This window comes from Lissotriton vulgaris, chromosome 10 (genome assembly GCF_964263255.1).
Source record: "Lissotriton vulgaris chromosome 10, aLisVul1.2, whole genome shotgun sequence".
Lineage (NCBI taxonomy): Eukaryota > Metazoa > Chordata > Amphibia > Caudata > Salamandridae > Lissotriton > Lissotriton vulgaris.
In genome coordinates, this window is record NC_141698.1 from 629,733,722 (window position 1) to 629,761,621 (window position 27,900).

Below are 27,900 nucleotides of genomic sequence, written 5' to 3' on the forward strand. Positions count from 1 at the left end.
TAAACGGCCAACCCTGATATTTAACAACATCGCTTATTCTCCTAACTGTACACATAATCTGTTAAAAACAGTTGGATAGTATGTTTATTGCTCAAGATTGGCCAAAATATTTCCTAGAGATTCCAGATTATACAGTCTTTTAACAGAGAACGTGTACTTTTTTTAACCTATAAACATGCGTTTAAAAATGTTGCCTTTGTACTAATGACTTTTTTCATAAGTGTAGAAGATGTCTTTAAAATTGGGTGTAAAAGCTTTCACTTGTCTTCTAGGTCCCCAACAATGGCTGGAGGTCTGTTTGCAATGGACAGAGAATACTTTAATGAACTCGGCCAGTATGACAGTGGAATGGACATCTGGGGAGGAGAGAATTTGGAAATCTCTTTTAGGGTAATACATATACACTGATAATGTTTTTATTACTCTTACAACAAATATTGGTATGCTTACTTTAACTATGAAAATGAAATTATGGTTTCACTGAACAATTACCAGCACCTGTCTTCAAGAGTACATACAACTACAAAAGAATGTTATGACATTTAGCACCTGATGATTTACTGTATATTTATTTATTATGTTTGTTTGTACAGTATGGAATTTATCCTATGGGTTTCAGAACCCTTTATTCTTAACTTCAAAAGAAGATAACATGTAACCATTTAGTAAAGTTAGTGTTCCACGTTGTTGAGACGTTCATTGTGTGATAAGGTCTTTGCATCCAGTCAAAAAAGAGGATGGGAAAAAGCCTGATCCATGGTCACCATATATCAATGAAAAGATGCATAGCGGTAAGGGAGGAATATTCTTTGAGGGAAGGGAAAAGAAGCACTATCATGGGTTCAAACCCCGGTCCAAAAGTCTTTCTGCCCTGCTGGGGGAAGATTGGGGGAGTTTACCCCAGTCAGCCCTGGGTGGCAATGAGCCCCCTAGATATCATGGATATATTTTTTTGTTTTACAAGATTTGCACATCAGGAGTTATTTGGGAACTCTGGGTGGTAGGAATGTTTTTGTTTCCCCGCAGATTCTTGAAGTTTCTGACTAAAATGTGTGGAAAATGTGTGATTTTAGTCAACGTTTGAGCAGGGCTTTATGGGTACGGAACTTTGTGGAATCCATGCAAGGCACACTATAAAGAGTTCAGCACCAGGTGTAGTAAAGCCTCAGGTACTAAGGAGTTATCAATGTTTCTCTGGCTGATGATAAAAAACATAGTATTAATTTGATTGGTCATTCAGTTCCGCAATTTGAATAAACAACGTTTAATATGGTCAATAGATCAAACATTTTTGATTTTAATATTAATTTGAACATCAGCTGCTTATTGGTGGTATGCAAGGGCAAGAGAATTCAAAAGTTCTAATTGGTCCAGATAAAGCTTAAATGCGATGGGGGCCAGTATAGCGACTTAAGGTATACCAAAAGTAATTTAATAGTTTATACAATGCAGCTCAGAGATTGAAATATGAGTTTTTCATGTAGTCACTTGCATCCATAAACTTGTGTATTATCTCCCAACAACTGGTTTAGATCACACCTCCCAACACCATCTCAAGTGCGGCAATTTTATCCAGTTCAAGAAAAACATATGACTTAGGTTAATTACTTTCACAATTACTCTAGTAACTCGGACCATAGGCAGAAATTCAGCATCCTCCTTTGGTTCGCAAAAGTGAGTATTTCTTGAGTTTGCATAATTTTAAGGCCCCTTAATTTCGATTTGTATACCTTGATATTTAGTCAGTTCAACAATTTGTGGCTGGTTTACCTGTATATCATTCCCTGAATCTTGGTCTGGCTGTTCCTTCGTCATCCACCTACAACTCTCGGCTGGTTTCTTGTTACTTTATTTTCTCCCTATTTCTTTTATTTTACTCTCCCTTTCCAATAACCTCCTTCACACCAGCTTCTTCTCTTACCTTCTCTTTACACCTTTCTCTATCACTCCTTTAACTACCTCATCTCCCTCAGTTCTTTGCCTTTTCTGCTGTCTTAGCCCTCCCGCTCGCTCTTTTACTGTCCTGTCCCCATCCTTTTCTGGCTTTTCTTTGCCATCTTTCCTTCTCATCTCTGTCTATTTCACCATGTCTCATAACTTCTCCTCTTGCTACCAACTTTTCATCTCTTCCCTTACCTCTTCCTTCTTTCTTTCATCAGTTCACCATTGTAATCTTTGTGTGTGCTTCTTTTATTGTGCTTTCTTTTGAAGAAGGTAGATTCCCCAATATATACCAACAGTCAGCACAACTAGTGGTTATTTTTAGCCAGTGGTTGCAGGTGCAGCCAACAGCACTAATGCTTTAGGGACCAGCACTTCTTTTTCATCTCCATACTTTCACCCAGAGCAAGAGAGAAAAATACACAAAAGCAGGAATAGGAATAGGAGAGAGAGCCTGGAAAAACATGGCAAATTGAGATAGCAGGGATGAAGAAGAGCCTGCAAGAGTGACATATAGGGGCAGGGAGTGCCTGAGTGGTGGATGAAAGAGGCATGAGGTGGAATCAAGACTATACAGCTTTGGTATTCAGCACTCCCCTTTTTATTCACAGAGCCGGCTGCGGGATTCTGAGCAAAACTTAGACCCCCGGCACTTTATGTTTTACAAATTAAGCACTGACACATCTAACCATTATAAGCCTCTCATCCCCTCCTTTTATGTGCCTTAAACCTCTGTGTATACTCGCCCACTCTTTCACCGCAAAGAATATACCCTTTTACTTGTTCAACATACGAAATATGTTCTTCCCTTCATTCCATTCACTGTAAGCAATATGCCCGCACATCTGTTCATGTTATGGTAAATGCCCACTGTTTGGCTCACACATTATTTCATCAATAGCGGTCTAAGAGTAGTCTTTTTTTTTTCCTGCAGGTATTCATGCCTACATTATTTACTTTCCATTGATACAGTAGAGATGAAACATTTTACGTAGGCTGCTTGATGAAACATTTTACGTAGGCCTCTTGATGTTTGGCTAAATTCACATGTCTGCCAAATTCTCATGCAGGTTACAGCTTTCTGAAACATTGCTGTTTATTAAGGCTCTTTTCCCAATGCAGGAATTTTTGCCAAGTTTCTAGGCCCCTTCTATTAAGGCCCTTAGTAATTTATGCATGTTAGGCATATATGGTGAAGAGCTTAACCAAGATAGATAGATTTTCAAGTACTTGATCCTCATATTTTCATATCAGAAGTCCTAAACTGCAGCTAAGCACATCATTGTGCTCTTATCTGAATTGTTTAGAGCTTTCCATTTCTGGTAGAGTTTTTTTTCAAGCAAGGGACTATCAGTGAGCGATCCAAATGACTAAGGACAAATCCTACATTATATGCGAATTAGGCAGAATAAGCAGTTATTTTATATGGGATGAAGTACCCCTTGCCATACATTATTAGCATATTGTAACCCACAGAGGAGTTCCATCACCATATAGAGGAACAAGACCAAAGGCCAAGTTACTTTATAAGTTTATAGAATTCCAAGGTGACCTGCAATGTCCTTGTGTTTGACAGGGGGTACTTTATCCCTTATAATACATGGTTACATCATTACCTTACCCACAAGCCAATCCAATCCTTGGTACTTAGCTCTTTCATGTAAAAAAGAAGGCATGTTTGCAAACATGAAAAATACAATTATATCTAGTTAAAAAATTAAGACATTCCAAAAAACTGTGAAATACTTGTTGCAAGAAGCTATTAAAATCAGTTTAATTAATACAAGCCAGTGTTTTTTAAGGTTACAGTAGATCTGGAGGTGTAGAAAGATGTAGAATGATTTGAACTTTTCTATTATCACCTAAGGAGTGCAAGAAAATAAACATGTTGCCATAAATATCTGCTTTCTGGTTGTCACTGTACACCTAGAAAAATGGAGCAGAAGAAAGAAAAGCCATGTTTTGTTTTATAAACTGCTGCTTTATTATGCACCGTGACCTGATCTACATTTCACCTTGGCTGGTGGGTCTGGCAGCAGGAGTTGTGACGTCAGAACTCAACTGTAATAAGTTATTACAGTTGAGTTCTGCCACCATTTCATTATAGTCGGCTACTCAGTGCGTCACAAGTCAACATTTATAAAGAAATTAGAGACAGATTTTTATATTGAGAATACAGAATCCCATATCTTGTCAATCTTTTATGCTTATTTCTAAGTAGGGTATGTTGATTATATTAAGGTCTGAAGCGCTTATTCAGCTCTGTCTAGAACCCAAAGCACTCAAATGATCATACATTTGAAAGAGATTTCAGACTGCCGCTTCTGCACCCATACTATAACTCTCTCTAAATGATTGGACCCTTCGATAAAAAAAACATTCAGTTCATATTGTGAGGACTGAACACACCTGTTCTACTAGTGCGAGCACAACAAATCTAAAAGTCTCCTATGGATATACATAAATAGCCAAGCAACTCCTTTATCAATGCTTGTTATGCAGGGGTTTCAAGTTTGTTTCAGACCAAAGTTTTATTGTAATTCCATTATATAAACGTGTAGTGCACAATTTCATTGACTTGGAACTTTTTCTTCTTAATTTCTGTTCCATAAATGGTCACTGCTTATCTATTTCTTGGTGTCACATTAATCTTACCGGTACTTTATCAACTTGTGTACATTATGTTTTGTGGGGCACCCTGTGCAGATAGATTTAAAAGCCTTAATTTCCACACCCAGAGGATCAAGGGAAATATGACAGTACATTTTCAATGAGCATAGATTCATTACTTGAGTCTGAAATGGATACAGCTTGTGGATATGTGGGACAGCCACTCAAAAGGTGATTAAACAGAATAACAACTGAACTTCCGAAGGTTATGGAATGGAACATGAAGTCATTAGTGCGGAAGAAGTGAGGGAAAGCTGAGACTAAGTGCGTGTGTGTGGACTAGTCAAAGGGGAAAAAATTGTAACAGTTTGAAATAGGTGGCCACCATTTGCTATTAATACATGCATCCATGTTTTATTCAGGTTGACTAATTAATAGTACTTACTTGGCTCATGGACTGGCCGGTTTAAGACATCCGTAGGTGCCTTTGTGGTGGCTTAATTTACAAAGCAGTCTTAATCAGGAATGGGATACTTTGTAGATATGCTGCAGATCTTCAAGGTTAGGTTGTTCCTGAATCTGACTCTAATACCTCCTTTTGATTATTAACCAGGAGTTCCTTTATGTCATCTTTAGTCTGGCAACCTAAACTCTTTTCCACAATCTAACATAGCCAGTTACTCTAGCCCTCTGCTTGATGCTCTGCTAAAGCTACTCAGCCAAACGTAAAAGCGTTGGCACTGATTTAGCTCGAAGGACTTCGTGGGTGTGAAGCCCTATGCCTACTACATTCTCTAGTTAGTCATGTTGGTTGTTTCTTTACCAGCATTCCCAAACTCAGCAGAAAAAAGTACAGCTTTTTTTTCAAGTGCTTTCTATTAAATAAAGAAGCATGTAATATTTCAGTACAGCTTTTTTGGCAAATGGTCCGATCTTGTACATTACCCAGAGTGTCTTTGGTGATACCAGCAAGTTAATTTAAACTTAGGTGCTTAACATTAAGAATTTGCTCTAGGGCAAACATTTCAAATTTCTGAGCAACATAGAAATGTCATTAACGCATGATCATGGAAGTTCACAGATATTCATAAGTCTTTTTGCATAGTTCAAAAAAGGACTTGACTGAGTTCAGGATTCATTGCTGTATTTCGAGAGGCACCATGGAGCACTGGTTGTAAAATGTAGCCTGTATGGCCAGGGATGCTTCTACCATGATTTGAATGTAGGTTTGCTGCCTTGCTGCAGTAATTACCGTTGGTAGAGGCGGTTGGCACCCATTTCCTGGCATGCCGTGTTCAAAGACAGAATCCGCAGCAGATTTCCAATCCATGAGTCTCTGTGACTAGTTTGATATATATTCTTGAATCTTTTTTAAATTGTGCATATGGAAATATCTGTACCAGCTCTGTGAGGAGTTCAGTGTGATTCTGAAGTACCTTCCAACCTTGCACGCTGTATGGATAACTGAATCTGATCTTAGCTGTATTTGGGTGTTACACTTCAACACCTGTAAGTATGGCAATTTGATTTGTTCGCATTGTTAGCACCCAATGGCAAGGTGGCCATTTAAGATGCCCTCAATTTTGCCAGGTGCCCATTTCATACACTGCATTAACTGAAATGAGAATGACAGTGGTAGCAATAACATTTTAGTAAAGGTTTTGCATAAATATTTGTAATTGATTCAGACTATTTAATTATAGATGAAACCAAAAACAGTGTGGTAGTTACATGAACTTTGATTACAATGCGCTTTGTGGCCAAGGCCTAAGATACAAATACTGTCATTAACACATTATTCAAGAAAGATTGTTTGTTTATACTGAGGATAGGAAAGAAGAACTACATTTCCTAGTGGTCTTTGTTGGACATCTAAAGATTAACCCAGGAGACACAGATTGATGATATGCTCTCCATTGAGGGTAGTAACATTATAGAATACTTTTTTTATTTCCTACATAATAATTTTCAGGTTGATACCTAAATAGTGCAAGCTTATTAATAGTTCCCAAACAGAAACCTAGATGTATATTTAAATGTACAAGCTGTGAGATCACGCTCTGAATCCACTCAGTATCTTAATGCCCTTACCAGCAAAAGCTTTTGGTAAACAGTCAATTGAAGGAGCAGGACCATCTTTTGAGGATGTCTCGATAACCTTGAGCTTTTGACTGGAAGATTTTGACCTACCTGAAGCATCAGTGGTGTGCCTCTTGTCTAATGGTATCTAGAATCTGCACTTACGGTAGTAGCTAGCATTTCCTTGGGTACCCAGTTCTTAGTCAAGAAGGCGTTAAGGTTGCTTAGTCCAAAATGTGGGTGACTTTGTCAGCAGGTTGACATACTTTAGACAATCGCTGGACCTAATAACCAGCATCAAGAAAGGGATGCCATCTTGTGCTAACCATAGTTATTTTTAAGATCGCTCCAGTTCGGGATTTTATTGGGTCTCGGAGTGTGTCTTTGAGGAACTGGGTGAATGCTAATCCAGTTTAGCAGCAGTTGTAGCAGCAGTCATACTATCCTATTGTCATGCAGGAGCTGAGCAAGAAGCTTTAAAAAAGATTACGTTATTGCTGATTCATATGAAATGTGAATACTTTTTTTCTCTCCCAAATTAACTGACTGGAAATACCTGCTTTCCTAAACTATGACGCTTCATCCTTCTTCAGGCACCTTTTACATCCAGCTCTAGCTTGAGATTATTTTACTCTTTCATGTAGGTTTTAAAGTAGCTCATGTTTTATTGAGTTATCCCTGTTTATCTTTAATTACTACTGATGTATTTGCCATCGTACATTACAGATTTTCTTTGACTGGACCAACAACAGAGGGCTTTTGGGATAACTCCGTGCCTGTTCTACTGTAAGGAGGGCTGCTAAACAAATTGGAAATTGGTGTATTCACTATGAAACTCACACTAGATGTTCTTATCTAAATGTCCCAATAACACCACAACCCCCTTTGCTGATAATTGGATACCCACTCTCTTTAAACTGACTAAGGGCCCCTCCTTTCGGAAGGGATTGACCTTGTTCATGTATACATAGTTTATATACATGTTTTTATGTTGCATACACATGGCTTACTTGGATGCTTTTACTGAGGTGTCCAGCTAGGATCCACCAGAGATCCCTAGATTTAGTTAATATGTCTATTTTGGTCTGCATTTATAATTGGTGGCAGAGACCTGCACCTGTGATTTTGATTAAGTCTGAAGTTGCACTTTGAGATCACTTTGAACTAATACTTGAGTCAATTCGAGCTATGTTTCTGATGTCCTTCACTTCCACTCCCCTCTGAATAGTGTTTTAATTGCATTAATTGAAATCTAACTTTTTTGGTTAGATGGAGACTCCCCTTACATATGGTTATGTCATATGTGATGCCATCAACGCAAATTTTTCCAAGTTGCAAGTGTTTGTTGTGCCTCCTGTTGGCAAAGTTAGTTGTCCTGAAGCCTTGCTTGAAGACTGGGTTACCATGTATTAAAGACTAGCAGCCCGTCCCGACGTTGTCCGGGTATCCCCGCTGTTACGCTGACTCTCCTCAGCCTCTTGAGAGTTCAGTGCGTGACAGCGTGCATGCGACGCTGCTGGTGTGTGAAAGAGCAGCCTGTTTTTTTTTTTATCCCCGCTGGTACGCTTATTCTCCTCAACCTCCGCCTGAGCACCGCTGGTACTCTGACTCACCTCAGCCTCCACCTGAGCACCGTAGCAATATGTTATGGTGTGTGGCGGCTCCAGAAAGCATCCAGGATTGCCGGCCCATTTTCCACGAATGCGCGCCCATCGCTGTATGCCCACGCCCCCGGCAGAACGCACACGCCCACAAAGAAGTAGTGTGAAGTCTGTTTTTCCACGAATGCCTTGCCCATTGCTGTATGGCCATGCCCCCAGCTGAACGCCCACGCCCACAAGGAAGTAGTGTGAAGGCTTTGTTTTTCGGAATGCCGTTTTAATGTCAGAATGCCGTGCCCATCGCTGTATGCACACGCCCCCAGCACAACGCCCCGGGCAGAACGCCCACGCCCACAAGGGACTACTTTGCCCCTAAGGTTCTTTTACCCTTCTAATGTATATGGTGGGCAGCTGTATAGCCTATGTCCATTTGCTGAAACTGTCCTTTCCAATGCTGTATTGGGTGTTGTGATTGGTGCTGTGGTTCCTGAGATTACCGCCTCAAAGGTTTGGGCTCTCTCTTTATAATATTAGTATAGATAAATTAGGACTGGAATGAAGTTACCGGTCTGATCACCTTATAACGGAACTAGATAATTTCAGTCAATGTTAGCAAATGTACCTCTTTGCTTGTGCAGAAATTAGGGAAGCTTGGGTAGGGGTGCGGGGGGGGGGGGACAATATTTTCTCCTGCTCTAGTGTGAACCAGTGTATGGGCTTAATTCTCCATCCATTCTCAAGCCCACGAGAGGCTTTTAGCTGCACCACTATAGTATATCTACAACTGTTTGTTATGCCAGGACAACTTTCATAAACGGATTGCATAAACTTTGAGGGACTCTGGCCATTTTAGTAGCGCATAAATATTGTTATAATGTCTGCTGAATCTTTTAAGAGTAGTGCATGAATATGTAATCTACAGGAAATGCATCCTAATGCGTAACCAAGAAAGCGCCAGCCTCCTCTATTTGATAGTGACTTCTGGCCACAGATTCTTCACCTTAGAATATTCCCCAGGCCTTAGGCTGTATCCAGACATTTTTTGTGACCAGTACCCTTGCATGCCGGTAGGTGGCGTCTTTAGGCTCTGCATAGCGTCATCCACACCAGAAGTGATGTTTGCAGTGCCTATGTAGTCGCCACCCAGGCATTTTTATGTCCGTTCTTTTATTTCCACGCCAGCCAGCTCAGAGCTACCCCTTAGTCACTTTTTGACAAGGTTTTAAAAAATGTTTTGTCAGTCTTTTTAGAAGTTTACCTATTGGTCAACCATGCCTGATATCAGGGAAATTACCTCAGGGAGGTGATGACTAATTTCCAAAACGATAAAGTAGTCCAAGGCTGACAAAGCTAACCAATGGGTGAATCTTAACATCCATTAAATGTTCAAGAATTACTTGCAACGCACGTCACTCAACGATACGCCCAAACTCAAGGTGAAGACCTGGTAACAAGTGTAACAATGCACTTGTCAATCAAATTATCATTCTCAAATGGAAATTCAAACTTATTCAAAGTAATCCGGAGTCGGTGGTTTAAAAACTATCTTCTGCGGCGTGACAATGCACAGTGTTCCGCAATATCCTCATGGGAGCATGCCGAGTGAGTTTTGCAGATTGTCTGAAGGGGCTACTCCCTCCCCTTCAAGACTACCCCTTCGCTCATGCCACCCACTTACAACAGGCTGAAAGAGGGCCATCTATCTCTTCTCCGCCAAGAAGTGACAGCTCTTTTGGTCAAAGGAGCCATAGAGAGTGTGCAGGCACGAGAATTAGGTTGTGGGTGCTGTTCCCACTACTTACTGGTGCCCAAGAATGGCAGAAGCCTTTGTTGTATCCTTGACCTACGCTCTTTCGATTTCTTCCTCAAAAAGGATACATTAAAGATGTTCATTCTGCAGTGCATGCTGCTTCAGAATCTTATCCCTGAATACACTTCTCGGCAGAACACACAGCGTCTGACACTTTTCCTGGTCGCACTATTATAGCGGTTCAGATCCTGATGAGACTTCCATCGTTTTTGTTCAGACTGTTATGGACATTGTCCATACTACGGGACACTCAGCCTTGAAAAAGTCAAACAAACGACACACGTGTCGGCTGCCTGTGCTTGTACATACCAGATATTGTAGGAAGCACAAATGGAATAAACAACTCACATAAAAAAAGAATTTCATGGAGTTTTCTAGTTTTCATTACTTTTAGATTACTTTTTCAAAAAACGTTACTGAATGGACTTCTTGTGCGTACTTCGGTACTTATAATTTTGCTTACTTTTCCACCAAGGACCCTGTCCTAGATGGGTATACAGCCCAGGTGGCGGGTGTGCAGTACCATGACATCACCTCCATCTGGTTGTATGACGTTACAACACATGCCATTACCCTGCATGCTGTTACAACGCATACCTTTACCCCGACTTGCTGTTGGGGGTGCGTAGGAAGTTCGAATAGTATAATTTACTATTCCAACTCCAGTTTGTGCAACAGTAGGGAAGGTGTTGGAGTTATATCCAACACGTTCTACCCCCTGCAGCAAGCCTTTCACATTGTAACGGCATGCGGGGTAATGGCATGCATTGTAACACATGCGTTGTAATGGTTGTTCCCCCTCAATATTACATGGAAAGACATTGTGTATGAAACTACATCCCCCAACAAGTGTAGAAATTGGGATCCACCATTATTGCTGGCATAGCCACCGTTTGTGTTTGTCTATCTCGAAGACTGGCTTTTGAATGCGGGCTTGCCCCAGGAGGTCATCTCCTACCTCCAAACTACGGCGGACCTACTGCATTTGCTGGGGTTTACTATCAATGTCCCAAAGTCACACCTGAGTCACCCTCAGACGCTCCCTTTCATCTGAACCATTCTGGACATGTTGCAGTTTCTGGCCTATCCTCCCAAATGGCAAGTTCGGGATATTCGGGCTATGATACAGATGTTTCAGCCTCTATCCTGAATTTCTGTGATACTGACTCGGAGGCTGCTGGACCTCATGGCCTCTTGCATCCTGCTTGTGGCGCATGCCCGTTGGCATATGCGGGCTCTGCAGAGGGACCTGAAGTTCCAATGAATGCAGCATCAGGGGAATCTCTCTGACATGGTCCACATCTCAGAGGGAACTGTGAAGGACATACAGTGGTGGCTTATGAACCGTGATTGGGTCAACAGCAGACCCCTCTCCCTTCCGCAACCTCTCACAGTGGTGACTGATGCATCACTCCTGGGATGGGGCAGCCATCTGGGAGAGGTGGAGATCAGGACTCCACATCAACCTTTTGGAGCTCTGAGCGATCTGAATGGCTTTGAAAGCCTTTCTACCCTCCATCCAGGAAAGGCTAGTGTAGGTGTTCACGGGCAACACCACAGCCATGTGGTACTGTAAAAAGCAGGATGGGTTGGATTTGTGGACCCTTTGTCAAGAGGCCCTGCCTCTCCGTACATGGCTGGAACTGCAGTGCATTTCCCTGGTGTTTCAACATCTGGCAAGTTCTCTCAACTCCAGAGCAGACCAAAGCAGCCGAAAGTGCCTAGCATGGCGTCTCCATTCGGCAATGGTGCAAGGTGTCTTTCAGCAAGACTTCAGAGAGCCTCGGTTAGATCTGCTCGCCACCTCCGAGAACATGCAATGTCGGCAGTTCTGTATGCTGTAATTGTCAAGCCAGCTGCTGCTCGGAAACACTTTTCATCTCAAGTGGAGTTCAGGCCTCCTGTATGCCTTTCCACCGAAACCACTCCTACCCGGAGTTCTCCAGAAGATCAGGGACAACCGTGCTAAAGTTATCCATGTGGCTCCAGACTGGACATGGAGAGTCTGGTATCTTGAGCTGGTGAGCATGTCCATTGGTCCTCTGATCAGGCTGCCTCTTCGGGAGGATCTTCTGTCACAGCAGCAGGCAAGGGTTCTCCATCCGAATCTGTTAGCACTTCACCTTCTTGCATGGAGATTGAGCGGAGACGGTTGACAGCTTTCGAACCTCCGTCCGAAATGTGTAACATTATCTTGGTAGCCAGGAGTCTCTCTACCAAGATGGTTTACGCTTGCCATTGGGCTAAATTTGTGCATGATGTTCAGAAAGATACATTGATCCCCTTTCTCAGGTTCTCCTGTTCCTTCTTTCCCTTGCCCAGCAGGGCTCTCCTCTGCAATTTATGCATTTCTTCGGTTGCTTGACCAACTTTCCCTTTTCCAATTCCCTATTGTACATAGCTTTTTGAAAAGTTTGCAACATATGTTCCATTCCACTCTCTTCATTATGCCCCAGTGGGATCTCAATCTCGTCCGCACCTTCCTTGTGTGTGCTCCATTTGAGCCTCTGTACAATTTTCCATTACGTTCTAAGGAGGATGTAGATGATCCTTTTCGAGCGGCACGAAGCCGGTCTGAATTGGTTATTAAATGCCAGGACTATGAGGATGACCATGAGGATCCGTATTTTCAGGAAGAAGACCATTCTATTCAAGTTCCTACTGCGACACTGCCTCTGTCTCTCATCTCCTATCTCCAGCACATGTTGGAAGATTACAACAGGCATTTCCCACCATCTCACCAGGGTTCACCGGTGCCAATTGCACCTGCGCCTGCTACGGCTCCTGCTGCTGCTCCGCTGCCACAACCAGCAGCGCCATCTCCTCAAGTTAAAACTTCTGTTCAGATATACACTACAGTGTATGCTGATGAGGATGACGATGTCCGCCCAGAGCGAGAGGATGGTGAGGTTCAGGATAGTGACTATAACAATGGTAATATGGCCGAGTGGAACGATTACCAGATAAAGACCCCGTCCCCGCCTCCCGTGACGCCAGGGGATTCCCCTCCTGTGTACATTGCAAGCTTCCACCAGCTTATGGATAGAGCGGCTCTACGCTGTAAGCTGCCTAGGGTCCAAAGAGATGAAGACTGTTTTCTATACGATTTCAAAAGTCTACTGTTTAAGCAGGTCCATACTGTCCCTATCATCGATTTCATCTGGAATGAGGGGCTAAAATTGATGCAAACGCCGAATTCCATCCTAGCGCAACTGCCTCTCTTAGAGAAAAATTACAAGGCGCCACATGGTTCACCAGCTTGCCTGATTGCGCAGCCTAAACCTGATTCTGTGGTCACCCAGACTGCTGAGCGCCGCTCCAGGAACCCAACTCCTCCCATTACGGCTCCTCCTGATCAGGAAGGTCGCTGCCTTGACGCCATTGGGCGAACATTTTCTACAATGGCCTCTACTATAGTGAGAGCGGCAAATTTCTTAGCCATATTGGGACGCTACGACCGTCAGATGTGGTCTGACATGTCTGCCTTTGTGGCTCTCATCCCGGAGTCCTCCAAAGCAGAAGCTTTAAAGATTCTTCAAGAGCGAGAGAGAGCGTCAGAGGAAATCATTGACTGCTCTGTAGACATCGCTTGCACTGGCTTCCGTCAGCTCGCAGGGGCAGCTGCTTTGCGATGTCAGGGTTGGCTCCGTTATACCTCTTTTCGCCAGGAGGTTCAGGCAAAAATCCTGGATATGCCGTATGACGACGAGGCACTGCAAACGATAAAAAAGGACACTGACACTGCTCGTTCCTTAGGAACTTTGCAGTACCGTAAGCAGCCCTTTCGTGGTGCGCGCGGACGCGGCACCTCCTCTAATTTTCGTGGTGGATCCACTCAATACCGCTCCTACAATCAAGGAAATCAGCGATATTCCTCCCAGCCACAATAGTCCTCCCGTCAGCAATCTTCTAAATCCTATCGAGGGAAGTCTTCCTATAGAGGTTCCGCTTCCAAAAGACAATGACTTGCTTTCCCCGCACAAAGTTGGAGGTCGAATCTCCCTGTTCTCTTCTCAAAGGTCCTTAATGGCCTTGGAATGTTTGGTACTGGATATTGTAGCAAAGGGCCATGCTCTGGCGTTCGTCAAATTTCCTCCTCACACTCCTCAATCTGGCCCACCTCCAGCCCACCTCAAAGAACTTTTCAAACAAATTCGTATTATGATCCAAAAAGGTGCCATTGAAGTGGTTCCCAAGTCTCAAAAGGGGATGGGATTCTATTCCCGCTTTTTCCTTATCCTCAAGAAGACAGGAGATTGGCGTCCGATCCTGGATTTATGGCATTGAACAAGTATCTCAAGTGCCAATCCTTCCGCATGCTAACGCTCGTGGAGATCTTGCGTCTTCTTTCCAAGGACGACTTCATGACCACCATCGACCTACAGGATGCCTATTTTCATGTGCCAATTCTTCCACGTCATCGGAAGTACTTGCGTTTCCGGGTGGGACGGAGAGACTTTCAGTTCAGGCTGTTGCCTTTCGGCCTACGCTCCGCCCCTCGTGTCTTCACAAAAGTTTTGGCTCCAGTGGTGGCTTACCTGCATCTGCATGGCATCCACATTTTTCCATACCTGGACGATTGCCTCATCAAATCGCAATCTCGCATCCAGCTGTCTCGGGATACTCAACTCTGTCAGGACGTATTTCGCTCCCTCTGTCTTTCCATCAATGCAGAGAAGTTGCAGGTCGACCCAGGTCCCTGCAGAAACTTTCTAGGCGCCACTCTGGATACGTCACTAGCCAAGCATTCGTGTCTCACGAGCATCAGCTGAAGATTCTCCGCCTGGTGGCTCTTATTTGTTCAAAACAGTCCGTTTTAGTACGGATCTTGAAGTCATTTCTGGGGATGGGGTCATCGTGTATCTCTCTGATCCCAAATTGCAGGCTATAGACTCGCCCCGTCCAAGAGGAATTGGACAGACAGTGGCGTCAGGTCACCGGCTCTTTCAACGACCTGATCAGTGTAACCGCTCGCATGAAGGCGGCTCACAAGTGGTGGGCGCAACCGTCCAACATTGCAGCAGGGACTTCTTTCCTCACCACCGCTCCAGAACTCATTCTGACCACGGACGCCGCCTTGGACGGATGGGGCGCGCACCTTCAAGGGCTGTCTATAAAGGGCAAGTGGACTCTGTCTCAGCGCTCTTGGCACATCAAAAGGCTGGAATTGATGGCCGTCTTTCTGGCACTCAAATCATTCCATTGTCTGATCCAGGGAGAATCGGTGCTTATCCAAACAGACAATACAACCAGCATGCACTATGTCAACGAGCAGGGCGGAACCAAATCTCCACTCCTGTCTCGACTGGCTCAGACGATCTGGGATTGGGCACTCCGTCAACAAATTACCCTGACCGCAGTTCACCTACCAGGCATCTCCAACATCCTAGTGGATTCCCTCAGCAGGTCCGCGTCTTCGACCCACGAGTGGGAGTTACATCAGCCCCAACGCTCGACTTTCGACTGTGGGGTCGTCCGTCTTTGGATCTCTTTGCAACCCAGGAGAACTGGAAATGCCCATCTTACGCAAGTTGGCATCCCCACCGCGGATTGTGCTGGAATGCCCTTTTGATGAACTGGTGCATTCTATTCGCCTACGCCTTTCCTCCGATTCCGCTGGTGCCTCGCATGTTGTGGAAAATGCGGAGACAGCCTTGCCACATTCTCCTGATCGCTCCCAGATGGCCTCGACAAGCGTGGTTCTCGGAGCTGCTTCCCCTCTCAAAGTGCGAGCCCCTTCCTCCATCATCCTCGAGCGGATTTCCTCACAATGGACAAGGGTCAGATTTGTCATCCGTACCCCTCCTCTCTGAAATTATCAGCCTGGAACCTGAGCACCTTGAATTTGCCCATTTGAATATTTCGCCAGAATGCAGGGACATTCTTGCTCATGCGAGAGCTCTGTCTACAGTTAAGACTTACAAGGTAAAGTGGAAGAGATTCTGTCACTGGTGCGCAGCTAACAACGTCCATCCCGTTCATTCCACTCCGGCTCAGCTGCTGCCGTTCTTTTTACAACTGGCTCAGTCAGGAATTTTCCATTCCACTCCGGCTCAGCTGCTGCCGTTCTTTTTACAACTGGCTCAGTCAGGAATTTTCCATTCTACTTTGAGAGTTTTCTTGGCGGCAATTTCTCGTTTCCGTCAAGATGGCTCCTCCTCGCTCTGCTCTTCCAGAGTCATTTGGCAATTTTTCAAAGGACTATTCAGGAAGTTCCCGCCCATTCGGCGTCGTCCTCCTACCTGGCATCTCAATGTTGTATTGGCACAGTTAATGAAGGCACCATTCGAACTTATCCACAAAGCAGATTTAAAGTTTCTGACCTGGAAGGTGGCCCTTTTCCTTGCTCTAACCTCCTCACGACGAGTGAGTGATATTCACACTTTCACCATTAAGCCTCCTTTCCTCCAATTCAAATCGGACTGTGTAGTTCTTCGCACCAACCCAGCATTTATGCCTAAGGTGCCCACTGATTTTCACATTAATGAACCTGTTTTATTAAAAACTTTCTTTGCCAATCCTCAATCTCCGGCAGAGCAACGCCTACATTCCCTGGACATTAAAAGATGCCTTCAATTTTACATCAACAGGACGGCCCCCTTTTTTCAGGTCCGATCAACTGTATATTGCCTATGGACGCATGCGCAAAGGACATCCTGTTACCAAGCCAACTATTGCACGTTGGATTTCTTCTGCAATTGTCTTCTGCCATCAGAAAGCCGGCAGTCCTCTTCAGTCTTCAGTGAGGGCTCATTCCACCAGGGCGATGTCATCCTCTACTGCCCTCTTTGCTGGTGTACCGCTCCATCAAATTTGCCGAGCAGCCACGTGGTCCAGCAGGCACACTTTCACGAAACACTACTGCTTGGAGGTCATCAACGAAGCTGATACGGCAGTGGGACAGGCAGTGCTTCACAATCTTTTTAACTAAGGTGAGCCTCTATCTTCCCTCCGCCTTTATGGTTTTATATGGCTGTTATGATTACTTGCATGACTTTATTATGTCTCTTTGAGTTTTATACATGCTTATGCATGGCTGGTTCGAGCCTCACACCGGCTACTACTGCTCACTATTCTATTCAAGCATGTGAATCTATGAAAGACACCCTAATACTGGAGAAGAACAATTGTTACTTACCTGTGAACAGATGGTTCTCCAGTATTGGCGTCTTTCATAGATTCACATGCCACCCACCCACCTCCCCTCAGAGGCTCGCTTCTCCTCCTAGGCTCTTTTGTCACTCCTGTGCTACGAAAATCTGAGGGACTGCGCTCTGAGGAGAAGGTTCTGGAGGGGTGCTTGCGCCTGATTGACTGTAGTTTGGACTAACATAATGACAAGGATATGTTAAAGTGTTTTTTCTCTCTTGCCATGTATTCCTATGTAGGAATTATGACTTGGTATTTGCAACTATTTCTAGTGTGTATTTTATGTGTTATGTTTTTACATACATATGTTATTAGTATTTCATTGCTATTTTACTTACCGCGAGACTCCCACTTCGACGACGGGTAATATTCAAGCATGTGAATCTATGAAAGACACCAATACTGAAGAACCACCTGTTTACAGGTAAGTAACAATTGTTCTTTGTGCTTTACAAATATGGATTATTACTATTATGTCTAGGTAGATCCTCCTCTCAAGTACTTGGGACCTCATTATGAGGGGCTTTGCAATCGTGACGGGGCCATTTGCTCAAATTAACAGCCCCATGAGGGTTATAAGATTTCCAGGAATACAACTCAGCTAGACTTTTTCAACCTGACCACTTCTGCGCAAAATGTCTGGGGGAATATCGCCCTGGATATGTTGAAAGTCATGTAAGAATAAATACTAAGACTTGATTTCGTATGATATTGCAGAACGTATTTCTGCACCAGAGCATTATCGATCCCCTAAGTTTTGCTCATTTCCCATTGCAGGAATGCTAGGCTTCTAGGGTGAAGAGCTTAACCTATGGAGGTAGATTCTCATGTCCCATCGAAAGTCATAAAGCACAGAATTTGGCTCCTATCTGATTTGTTTAGGGCTTTCCATGTCTGGTAGACTTTTCCTTTTTTGAAGCAAAAGACTATCAGTAATGGTTAAACTCCTCAATCAGTCCTGGAGGAGAGCCCTCCATATGACTAAGAACAAGTCATTTCTTTTCTGCAAATAAGGCAGAAATAGCAATATTGTATTATAAAACATTTACTTTTATTTCTTAGTAGGGGTATGTTTACCCATAGTTTAACCAATAAGGATTGTTTATGACTTCTTTCTACCATTTAGTAGTTTATCATTAAAATAAAAAATAGAGCATTCACCAGCTATAATGTAATAAAGGTAAAAAAAAAACAGGCGCAAGATTTGTTGTAGATTGCAAAAATAATAATACATTTGTAAAATAAAAAGCTTCCTTTCAATGGCAACCCTGAATTTTGAGGAGTGCTGATCATTTTTCCTGCACCCGTGTTAAATACATATTCTCATTATTCAAGCCGGAATGTAGTTTTAAAGTAAACTGTGTTTTGATTGCTTATGGATTTATACTGTGTAAGTACTCTTAAACATTAGCCGCATTTGCCAGAACTATGCATGATGCTCATCAATTTCTTTGAAAACAGAACTGCTGATGCAACTTCTTTCTTTCTTTCCTCTAGATATGGATGTGCGGGGGCAGACTATTAATAATCCCTTGCTCCAGGGTGGGGCACATTTTCCGCAAAAGACGCCCTTACGGTTCACCCGGTGGTCAGGACACCATGTCACACAATTCCCTGCGACTGGCACATGTTTGGATGGATGAATACAAGGTGATCATTCCTGTTTTTCTCACTGAAGCAAACATAATGAAATCTGAAGTAGAACATATTTTGGAATGTCTAGTCATAGTGCACAAGTCATTATTGAACTATGTTATCTCAGAGCAGTGGTTCTTACTCTTTTGACTTCTGTGGACCCCACTTAATCCATACTGAAATCCCTACTGAAAAATATTAGGAATCTGGGGACCCCACTGTGTCATTAATGGAAGCCAGAGACTCCGCCCTAATCAATCTCGATCATTTGAACCGCAACACATTACACGAAAATACAGAAACAAGCGTTCTTAAAACAAATATATAAATGATAAAATATGTTATTTCATTCACAAATATAAAATGATACAAATGTGATTTTTAAAGGGAATGTTGGAGCTTTTCTGAATTCTGTTGAGGCCACCCATCTTTTATAATATATTCTGTTTGATGCACTTGCACTACTCCCACAGATCAATCTGAGGATATTATTCGCCTCCAATTTCAAATTCCTTAACATAACAGAACTGTAAAAACGTTACACTCTCATCTTTATTTATATGTAATTTTCAAATCTGTTAACATGATTTGTCTAAGCAGTTGCTGACCCCCAAAGGTTCCCAGGCACAGGTTATAAAGTGCTGGTTTAGTGGATCAGTTCATTTACTTTTAGTTATGCCATTCTTCTGTATCATACCACTTATTTCGCCCTATCACATCTTCAGAAACATGCATGTCAGTTTTAACAGTGATGGTAGTTGTTGACGGCATTTAGCAAACAAAGTTATGCAGTGGGGTTTCTTCCTTTAATTTTCCTATTTCGCGTTCTGATCAACTCTTATAGTCACAAAGTAGCACAGCAAAAAACATGCACATATAGGCCGTCATTATGAATCGCGCAATTCAACCAGGAGTGGTAACTGTGTGGTAGTCCACCACTCACAATTCTGAGTGGCCCGGTGTGTCCTGCTTCAGAAATCTCGAGTCTGCAAACTCCAGACCTGATATTTCCTGGCCCAGTGAAGTGCTGAGGGCAGGAACACAACCCAACCCCGCCCAGCTCCTACAGCATTATGGGAGAAGTATACAGCAGTCCCCGCAAGCAGGCACCGATTCCTCCTCTGTGTACCCTTAGATGGAGTACCCTTACCCGCCCCTCCTCCACAACCTGACCCAATTCTGGCTTTCTGGTGATACTTTCTGCCTGCTCGAAGCTGATCTGTGGCTGTCTCTGTTAAAAGGAATGGCTTTGAAATTACTCTTGGGCCAAAAGTTTTTCCTGGAATGGTTTTGTGCTGTTCTTTTTTTTTTTTTCTCTCAAAAGTGACTTGCTTTTTGCTGATAAATGTATTAATTTTTATCCACTTGATATAGTTTGCTTTTTTATAAAATCTTCACTTTTTTGCAAGGTGCTGAGCTCATCTATTTAATATCCTACTTAAGTTACAGAACTTCATTTCCATCCTGAAAAATGTGTCACTAAACATAAACTGTTATCTAGCATTGTGCAGCTGAGAATCTCGCAATGTGTTCGGGAAGCTTCAGAATCCTAGCGCAAAAGACCACCAAATGAGGTAGCTAGCAGGAATGATTTAGGGATTCTGTGCTTTGGTGCATATATGCAGAATAATGTGAACCTTTTAGAAAGAGGCCTTTTACTGTAACATCTATGCATGTAAGGGCCACATATATATCATTTGTCATTGAAATTTTGAAGAACGAGTAAGGTTTTCAAAGAGTTGGAGTGGAGGATGCCAAGAGCTAAGATACTAGCACCTTTCTAGATAGAATCTCTGTGGTTCAGCTCGGCTGGGAAATAACGATCTTGCTGCCATCCTGAGCTAAAATCTTTGGAAATGTAATCATCTCCCCTCTATCCACTGTTCACTGGTTTGGTTCCTGGTAAAGCACAGTATATTACACTTTCTGCCTTCTGTAGTACTATTCCAGTGTTTATGTCCAGTATCAGCTAGAACTTTGCATTCGGAGCCCTTCTCATGTCCAAAGTCAATCCCTTAGGACAGACTTGCAGTGGCAGAACAGTTCCCTGGGTCCTCCATCCTAATATCCTCTGCCCGTTGTTTATATGAGATCAGTGATCATGGTTTTCTAAAAAATAAATTAAAAAAACCTTTATCAATGCTGTTCCGGTCAGTCACCTTACTCTAAATTTCATTTTAGTTGAAACTCCTCTCCTTCCAGTTATCCTGATTCAATCTACTTTTGCAAGAAATCTTATTTAGGCATGTTAACATTCCTTTTCGTGGCCCTCTTCTGTTTGTGTGTGCTAGTAAGCATTTACTTTGCTATTGGCACACTGTCCTATTTGGTTGGGATTTCAAAATGTGTGTTTTTTCGATTGAAGACCGGGCATCTCACATTTCATGTCTTTCGTAATGTCGTATTGCACGTCTTTTCCTATAACTGTATGCCACACTCCAATCCACTATCTTGGTCCCTTATTTTGCCTTTCTAATGCAGTTCAGATTTATCAGCAGGTTTTGATCATCTGGCAGGCCTTGTACAAACTTCGCATATCCCACATACCTGTTTCTGAGATGTGAACTGTTGGTATGCACTGTCTTTACTTGGTTGATGGCGTGTAACTTTAAATAGAGATGGTCTAATTTACAAATAGTTTTTGAAGAGTGGGAAACATACTAGAAATGTAGCTTTAATCGTATTTGTGTCTATTGTATGATGGGAAACTTTCTACATAAAACACTCTACATAGCACTAAGACAACTCTGCATAGAACATTATTAGATTGAGTGGGTAAGACCTGGGGAGGGTAGTAAATAAAACGAACGGTTACGTGAATATAGATGCAGAAAATAAATACACCTTCTTATTACTTCTGACTTTTGGAGATTCACACCCTCTTAGGTACAGGACATCTAAGCAAGTTGTTAATTTGTTTCATGAGTTCTTCCCGTCTACATTAGGCTGTCAGATGACAGGAATAGTGGTTGAAATTTGCATTCCTATATGATTTTACTTTCTCCACTAGGCTAACAGTAAATACTTTTACTGGGGGAAAACCCCTTTTTCCCACATCAAAATCTTAGTGTGGGTGCAAGAGGGGTGGAGGAGGGTTTTACCACAGAGTGTCTGACTTAGATTTTGATGCTACAGAAACATTCTGATTTGTGGAGGAAGTACTGAATCCATGCTGGCAGAGTGCCTTCCAGCACACTAGATGGTGAAGGTTTTACCATCAAAATCTACTTTGGCAAATATAGAACTTCCTCCACAAATAATGACTTCGTGTGACCAACCTACTCTAAATCAGAGCCTAAGGGTATGTGTGCAATAAACATCAGGCACATTTGTGAATAGTCAGTCACCACTTAGTGGGTTGTCATGACATTCCTAATAGCTGCCCACTAGCACCTCCCCAATAAAAACAAGTTTCCAGCCCTGCCTCATACGTACAAGATTTTGTGTGTTAGTAAGTTCAATCTGCAGACTTATATTTAACGGAAGTCATGCCCCTTCGGGGTCCACGAGGCAAGCAGGCGCTACTAGGCCTCAGCCATGGGTGCTGGGGTCATTTGCTTTGCAAACTGGGCCAGGTACAACTCCATCAGCCCTTGGCTGTCAATGGTAGCTAAGGGAAGCACTCAAGCCTTCTCAGAGAGGTTAGTGTGGGAGTACAGCAAGCTCAGCACACAACAAACACTCAACAACATAGTAGCTGATTCTCCAGCCCAATGCTTGTTTTTATCAAATAAAAAGTACTTTAAAACGTATGCTGTACATTACAATATGCAGCTACTCAAAGCACCTGACGCGGGGCAACTGTACCACAGGCAGGGGTAGTTTCAGTGCTCACCTTCTACCTCCTCTCTCTCTACAGTTGGGCATAGGTTTAATGCTTCTGCCCCTCATGTACAGCTAGACTTTTACTCTTAGGTTTCTCACCTGTTGTGAATCCTCCCAGGACGGGTAAGTGATTGTCCTTCCTCTGCTCAGGAAAGATGCTCCAGCCTCGGCTCTGCCAGTGGGGCAGATGCGGGTCCATCCGGCAAAGACAGGAGGCAGCTGCAAGCAGGGGCGCAGGCTATCTTCATAGTTTTACAAATGCCACAAGCTTGGTAGCAATCACTTCTTCAGTGGCGCAGACCACTCGGACACACTTGGGGTAAGTGCCGTGGGATCCAACAGCAGTTCTCCATTCTGGCACATTTCAGCAAGTGTCATGGACAAGCATGTTTCATTGGGGCTAACCGCTTGGGCACACTTTGGCAAGTGCTGCAAGTTCTCAGGTGTCTCTCATGGACAGCCTTCAGCTGCGATATTCCTAGTAGTATTCTAGGACTGGAGTTATAATAGTAATTTTGACCTTCAAGTGTCTGCCACGCCTACTGCTGGTCTGAGGCCACAGTTCAGGACGAACGAGCTTCAGCTGCAGGGGTCACTGCTGACCGAGACCGCTCTTATTAAGATCAGACTCCAGATGAAGTCTCAACACTTCTGAGAAGCTGGCTGTCAGTCAAGCCCTCATCTGGTTGAACAGCCGTCCTCTGGGTACTATGTGGAGCAGCCCCTATGTATTCAGAGAGAAATTGGAACTGGAACAATAATTGAGGCAACAGCTCCCCCTTTTGTTTTGTAGAGCGGATAGTAGATGTGTATTTTCTGTCTTCACAGAACTGGTGTGGGTCAGGCTAAGTTTCAGACTCTGCCTTTTTGTAGAGTGATGCTTCTCACAGCAGTGTCATCTCAAGGCAGGGGCATCCACAAAAGAGACACACGGAAGCGCGAGTTCCTGCACCTAATTGTCCACAGCCACACCATAAGGGATCAGAAAGAGGGTCAAAAGTTTGACCTCCTCTAAAGGATACTGTACACCCTGAACAACATAGAGTGCAGTCCCACCGTTTACCCCGACCATCTACCAAATGACGTTGCTCAAGAAGACTAATAAGCAACCCTCTGCAGTCCAAGCACATAATCAAATTTTTAAGGTCAGCACTATATCCTCTTCTGCCACTTTGGTGACTAGGTCCCTTCCCTCCTGTCTCAGGAATGTCAGCAATAGACTTCCACCATTGGCGGAAGTAACCTCCCCACCATCTTGTGCATATGAACAATCCAGGGGCGTCCAAAATGAAACTATAGGCTGCCTTTGCTCAGACACACACTATGCATATATTGCATAGACTACACAAATAAATACAGGTACACATGCGCTGTAGTGCTAGCCCAAGGACCCAGGCTTAGCTTGTAGAAATGTAACTTTACACAAGGGGACCAGTATGCCACTTCTCATGTGATAGAACTAAAAAGGTCTGGCCATGACTACAGAATCACTAGTATGCTGGTCCCACCACACTAGAGGCTAGCACACTGACAGATGGTAGTCCACTGCTTCTAAGCAGAGTGAACGTGGACTCCCCTCAAGTCTGTACTTAAGTCAACGGACAGACCTAGGCCTGCATGCTTACGCTTGATTACTATGAGGCTGGGGTCAAATATCCAAAAGCTAGGATGCCAGTCACTCGCAGTTGGTCACTAATAGTAGAGGAACACAGCAGTAGACTGTGTAGGGGAGCATTCCTTCTCCCAACAATAGAAATACATAAGTAACAAATCTGTACTTAAACTTCAGTTTGTGTGTGATTAATGTTTCTTTGGGCTCTTGTAGTGCAAATAAACGTCTGCAGAACTTGAATATACAATTCAGGTTCTGCCATTTGCTGACCTTAGATTTACAGAAAGAGTTTTGAATCTGGCTCAGAGTGTATATAATTGATCCTTTTTTATTTTTCTGGCATCATCTCTTTTGTATTATAAGGTGGTCACAATTCAACAAATCACATAATCGTGGTACCATCTGTTTTTGTGGGGCTATATTTGAAGATGTCACAACATATTTTATGGTATAACAGCAGGGAAATTCCTTTTTTTAAACAACCTTAGTGTTCTGTGAATTGGAAAATAACTATCTTCATTTTCAGCTTTGCTAAGCCCCAGTAGTAATGTAATACATTTTCACAGTGCTGATACACACTCTTGTTGGTTTGTTTGATATATATATGTATTACTAAAATGATGATGAGCCACACCAGATCGTATAGAGTTGCATCAGAATAAAAAATACAAGAAAGTAACTTTGAAATGTGAGAAGTAAAACAGCATAAAATGGCAGCTTTCTTTCATATCACATCCTTCTCTTCAGTAGCAAAATCATTTCTCAGTAAACCCCCGATTACAAAAAGGAGCAATCCTTCATTTTTGTTCAGTGTGGTTTATAAACCACATTTACAACATTGTGGCCTGGGTATACCCCACTATGGGCCAGATGTAGGTAGGCATTTACCGACTTGTAACGGCCGATTCGGCCGTTACCGACCGGTAAATGGCTATTCTACATGTAGGAGGCACATATTACCGATTCGGTAAAATTACCGAATCGGTAAATTTACCGAATCGGTAAAATACTGAATCGGTATTTTTACCGATTCGGTAATTTTGAAATGTAGGTGGGACTTTTTTGAGTCCCACAGGCCTTACTGAATCGGTATTTTACCACCCAATCCTATAGTTGGGGTGACAATTGTTTAACTCTGTGTTAACCAATGGGGCTTCTAACCTTTCCACGGGAAAAAAACTATTTGGAGGTGATGCTGCTAAGTCATCTTGAAAATAATGTGTCTTACTTAGTAATATGAAGCTCCCTGACACATAGGCCTTCCTTACGGGAGACTTGCATATATTACTTAAGGGAAGTGGTGGCTTTGCCATAAGGTGTAATGGCAAAGTCCAACTGTCAGTGTCACACAGTTATGTGAGTCTGTAGTGGCAGTCTAAAGCCCATTTTGTCTCTGGTCACATGCAAGGTGGCACAATCAGTGCTTGCCTATTGGGTGTATCCAATTCAACATAACTTTGTATAGGGTTAGAACACTGGCACTGAGGTCTGGCTGGTAGGCCTCAGAGCACTCTTAAAGTTGAAAAACCAGCAACATCGGTCCAAAAAATGTGGGGGTGAACATGCAGAAAGAGGTATTTCCTTACATTTACTATGAGAATTTAATGGTAAGCAATATTATTGAAGGTTCATATTTTCGACCCCGCTATAGTATTAAAACAACCATACCTTCCAAGTGTGGAGTGCTAGTACGACCTTGTGGACAGACCAACCTGCAAAGGCTTTGTGTATCTTGAAGAGTTAGAAGAGCATCTTTGATTATACACAAACCTTGTACAAAGGAAAACTCCATTAATAATTTGGCAAGGTACTCCCAGACATTATGACCCGTCACTTGTCTGCACAACAGAGCACTGCAGAGCTAAATGGAATGTGACTCGATTAGTTTGCATTGTTGAAACTTTGAAGATCTAATAATCTTTCTTGAAACATAACACCAGACAGTAAAGATTTAAGATTATGTTGGTGGGTATTTAGTGTGCACTATTATATCGTCACTGACATTGGTATACAGGGGCCCTTCCCTTAAATTAACATGTGGTTTTCCTTTTCCATTTAGGAGCAGTATTTTAGTCTGAGGCCTGAGTTACGAGGAAAGGATTTTGGAGATATAAGTGAACGCCTTGCACTGAGAACTAGATTGAACTGCAGGTCCTTTAAGTGGTACTTAGATCATATCTACCCAAAGATGCAAATATCTGGGCCCAATGCCAAAGCACAGCAACCTGTTTTTGTCAACAAAGGGGCAAAACAACCAAAGATACTGCAACGTGGAAGGGTAAGCACAGGATCTGCCTCTTCTGAAAAATGGTTCCTTTGGTCTTTAAAGTATTTATGATCCTGTCCCAGTGAAAATCGTCTCAATAATAAAGTATATTGTGTTCTAGACATATTTTTAAGTGCATGATTTTTCTCTGCATTGTGCTTGCAAAAATCAGTGAACCAAATATAACTAACGACACAAACAGTATGCCAAACTCATGTACCAGAAAGATGGACATCTGATTATGATCCGCAAGTGCTCATTGGCTTGCACTATCCAAGATCCTTCAACCTATCCTGCATGGAATGATTCACCTGACTCATGTCCATCTCGTCATCACAAATCACACATTTCAAACTCATGTACAGACTTCATCACCAGTGACAAACATTAATTACACCAACAACCTCTATCTGAAACACACACCAATCATTCACCATAGTGAGCCTGAGCCACTCAACCATCCGTGATTAAAGGACTTTATTCCAGGAGCACAACCAAGCAAAATCTTACTACTATCACTACCTCCCAGTGAACAAACAAGATAAATTCACATGTGGCCACCACCAATAAAGATAACTTCAAAATACAACACCTATCTCCCTCGAAGCATTGAATTTAAATAGCCAAAGCCTCTGCCTCTGGCACACCAAAGACTACTCTAAGAGTAATTGTGCTTTCCACAAATCAGAAAAAGATGGGTGAAGGATGTCTTGTGCTGTTAGCCTGACCAAACTGAAAGTACAGTGGTCCTCAAGGAGAATACTCCTTGTAAGAGCTAAAACCATTGTTTAGATAACCAAAATTACAGAAGTGTTCAGCAGATGTGAAGCCCTGAGCAAAGACTTGAGACAATGTTTCACTCCTAGAAAAATCTATCCATACACCATACCTACGACTAGTGTCAAGAATGTTCAATGTTCCATGCTGCTCACTCTGTGGAATGGAAATTGATATAGTGCTCAGAGGCTGATATTTTCAATTAATGCCTTACTCTGCTCAGACACATTTGTTTATTACTTTGCCAAGCTACAGGAGGTTTTCAGATTTAAGAGCGGCTCAGCTCTGGAATAAGTTACCAGCCACTTTAAGATCTGCGGTTGGTCTATTGTACTTAAGTAAAGCCATAAAAACAGGCCTCTTTCCTGTGCAGTTAGCATTTACTGATCTTTCTCTTACAATGGCAGTCTTTCCTTTGACTGAATGAGGTTCCAGCGCCAGGATGCCTGCATGGTGATAGTGTGCACTATAAATAATATAAATAAATAAGACTGGTCAAAAATTTGGGAGTTTATTTGTATATACTAACATTTTGTTGAACAATTCAGTTATCTGTCCTGTTTTTAATGTTCATGGGAAGGTGCCACCTGGGAGT

General features: G+C 42.8%; 1 protein-coding gene across 1 annotated transcript in view; it reads left to right on the top strand.

The window, feature by feature from the left end:
- GALNT11 (polypeptide N-acetylgalactosaminyltransferase 11) overlaps window positions 1-27,900 on the top strand; it is a 305,478-nt gene that overhangs the window by 200,024 nt on the left and 77,554 nt on the right. The window contains exons 7-9 of the mRNA XM_086941470.1: window positions 273-390; window positions 18,688-18,840; window positions 26,322-26,540. Of these exons, the coding sequence (XP_086797596.1) occupies window positions 273-390; window positions 18,688-18,840; window positions 26,322-26,540 (490 nt within the window). The remainder of the gene's footprint in view (window positions 1-272; window positions 391-18,687; window positions 18,841-26,321; window positions 26,541-27,900) is intronic.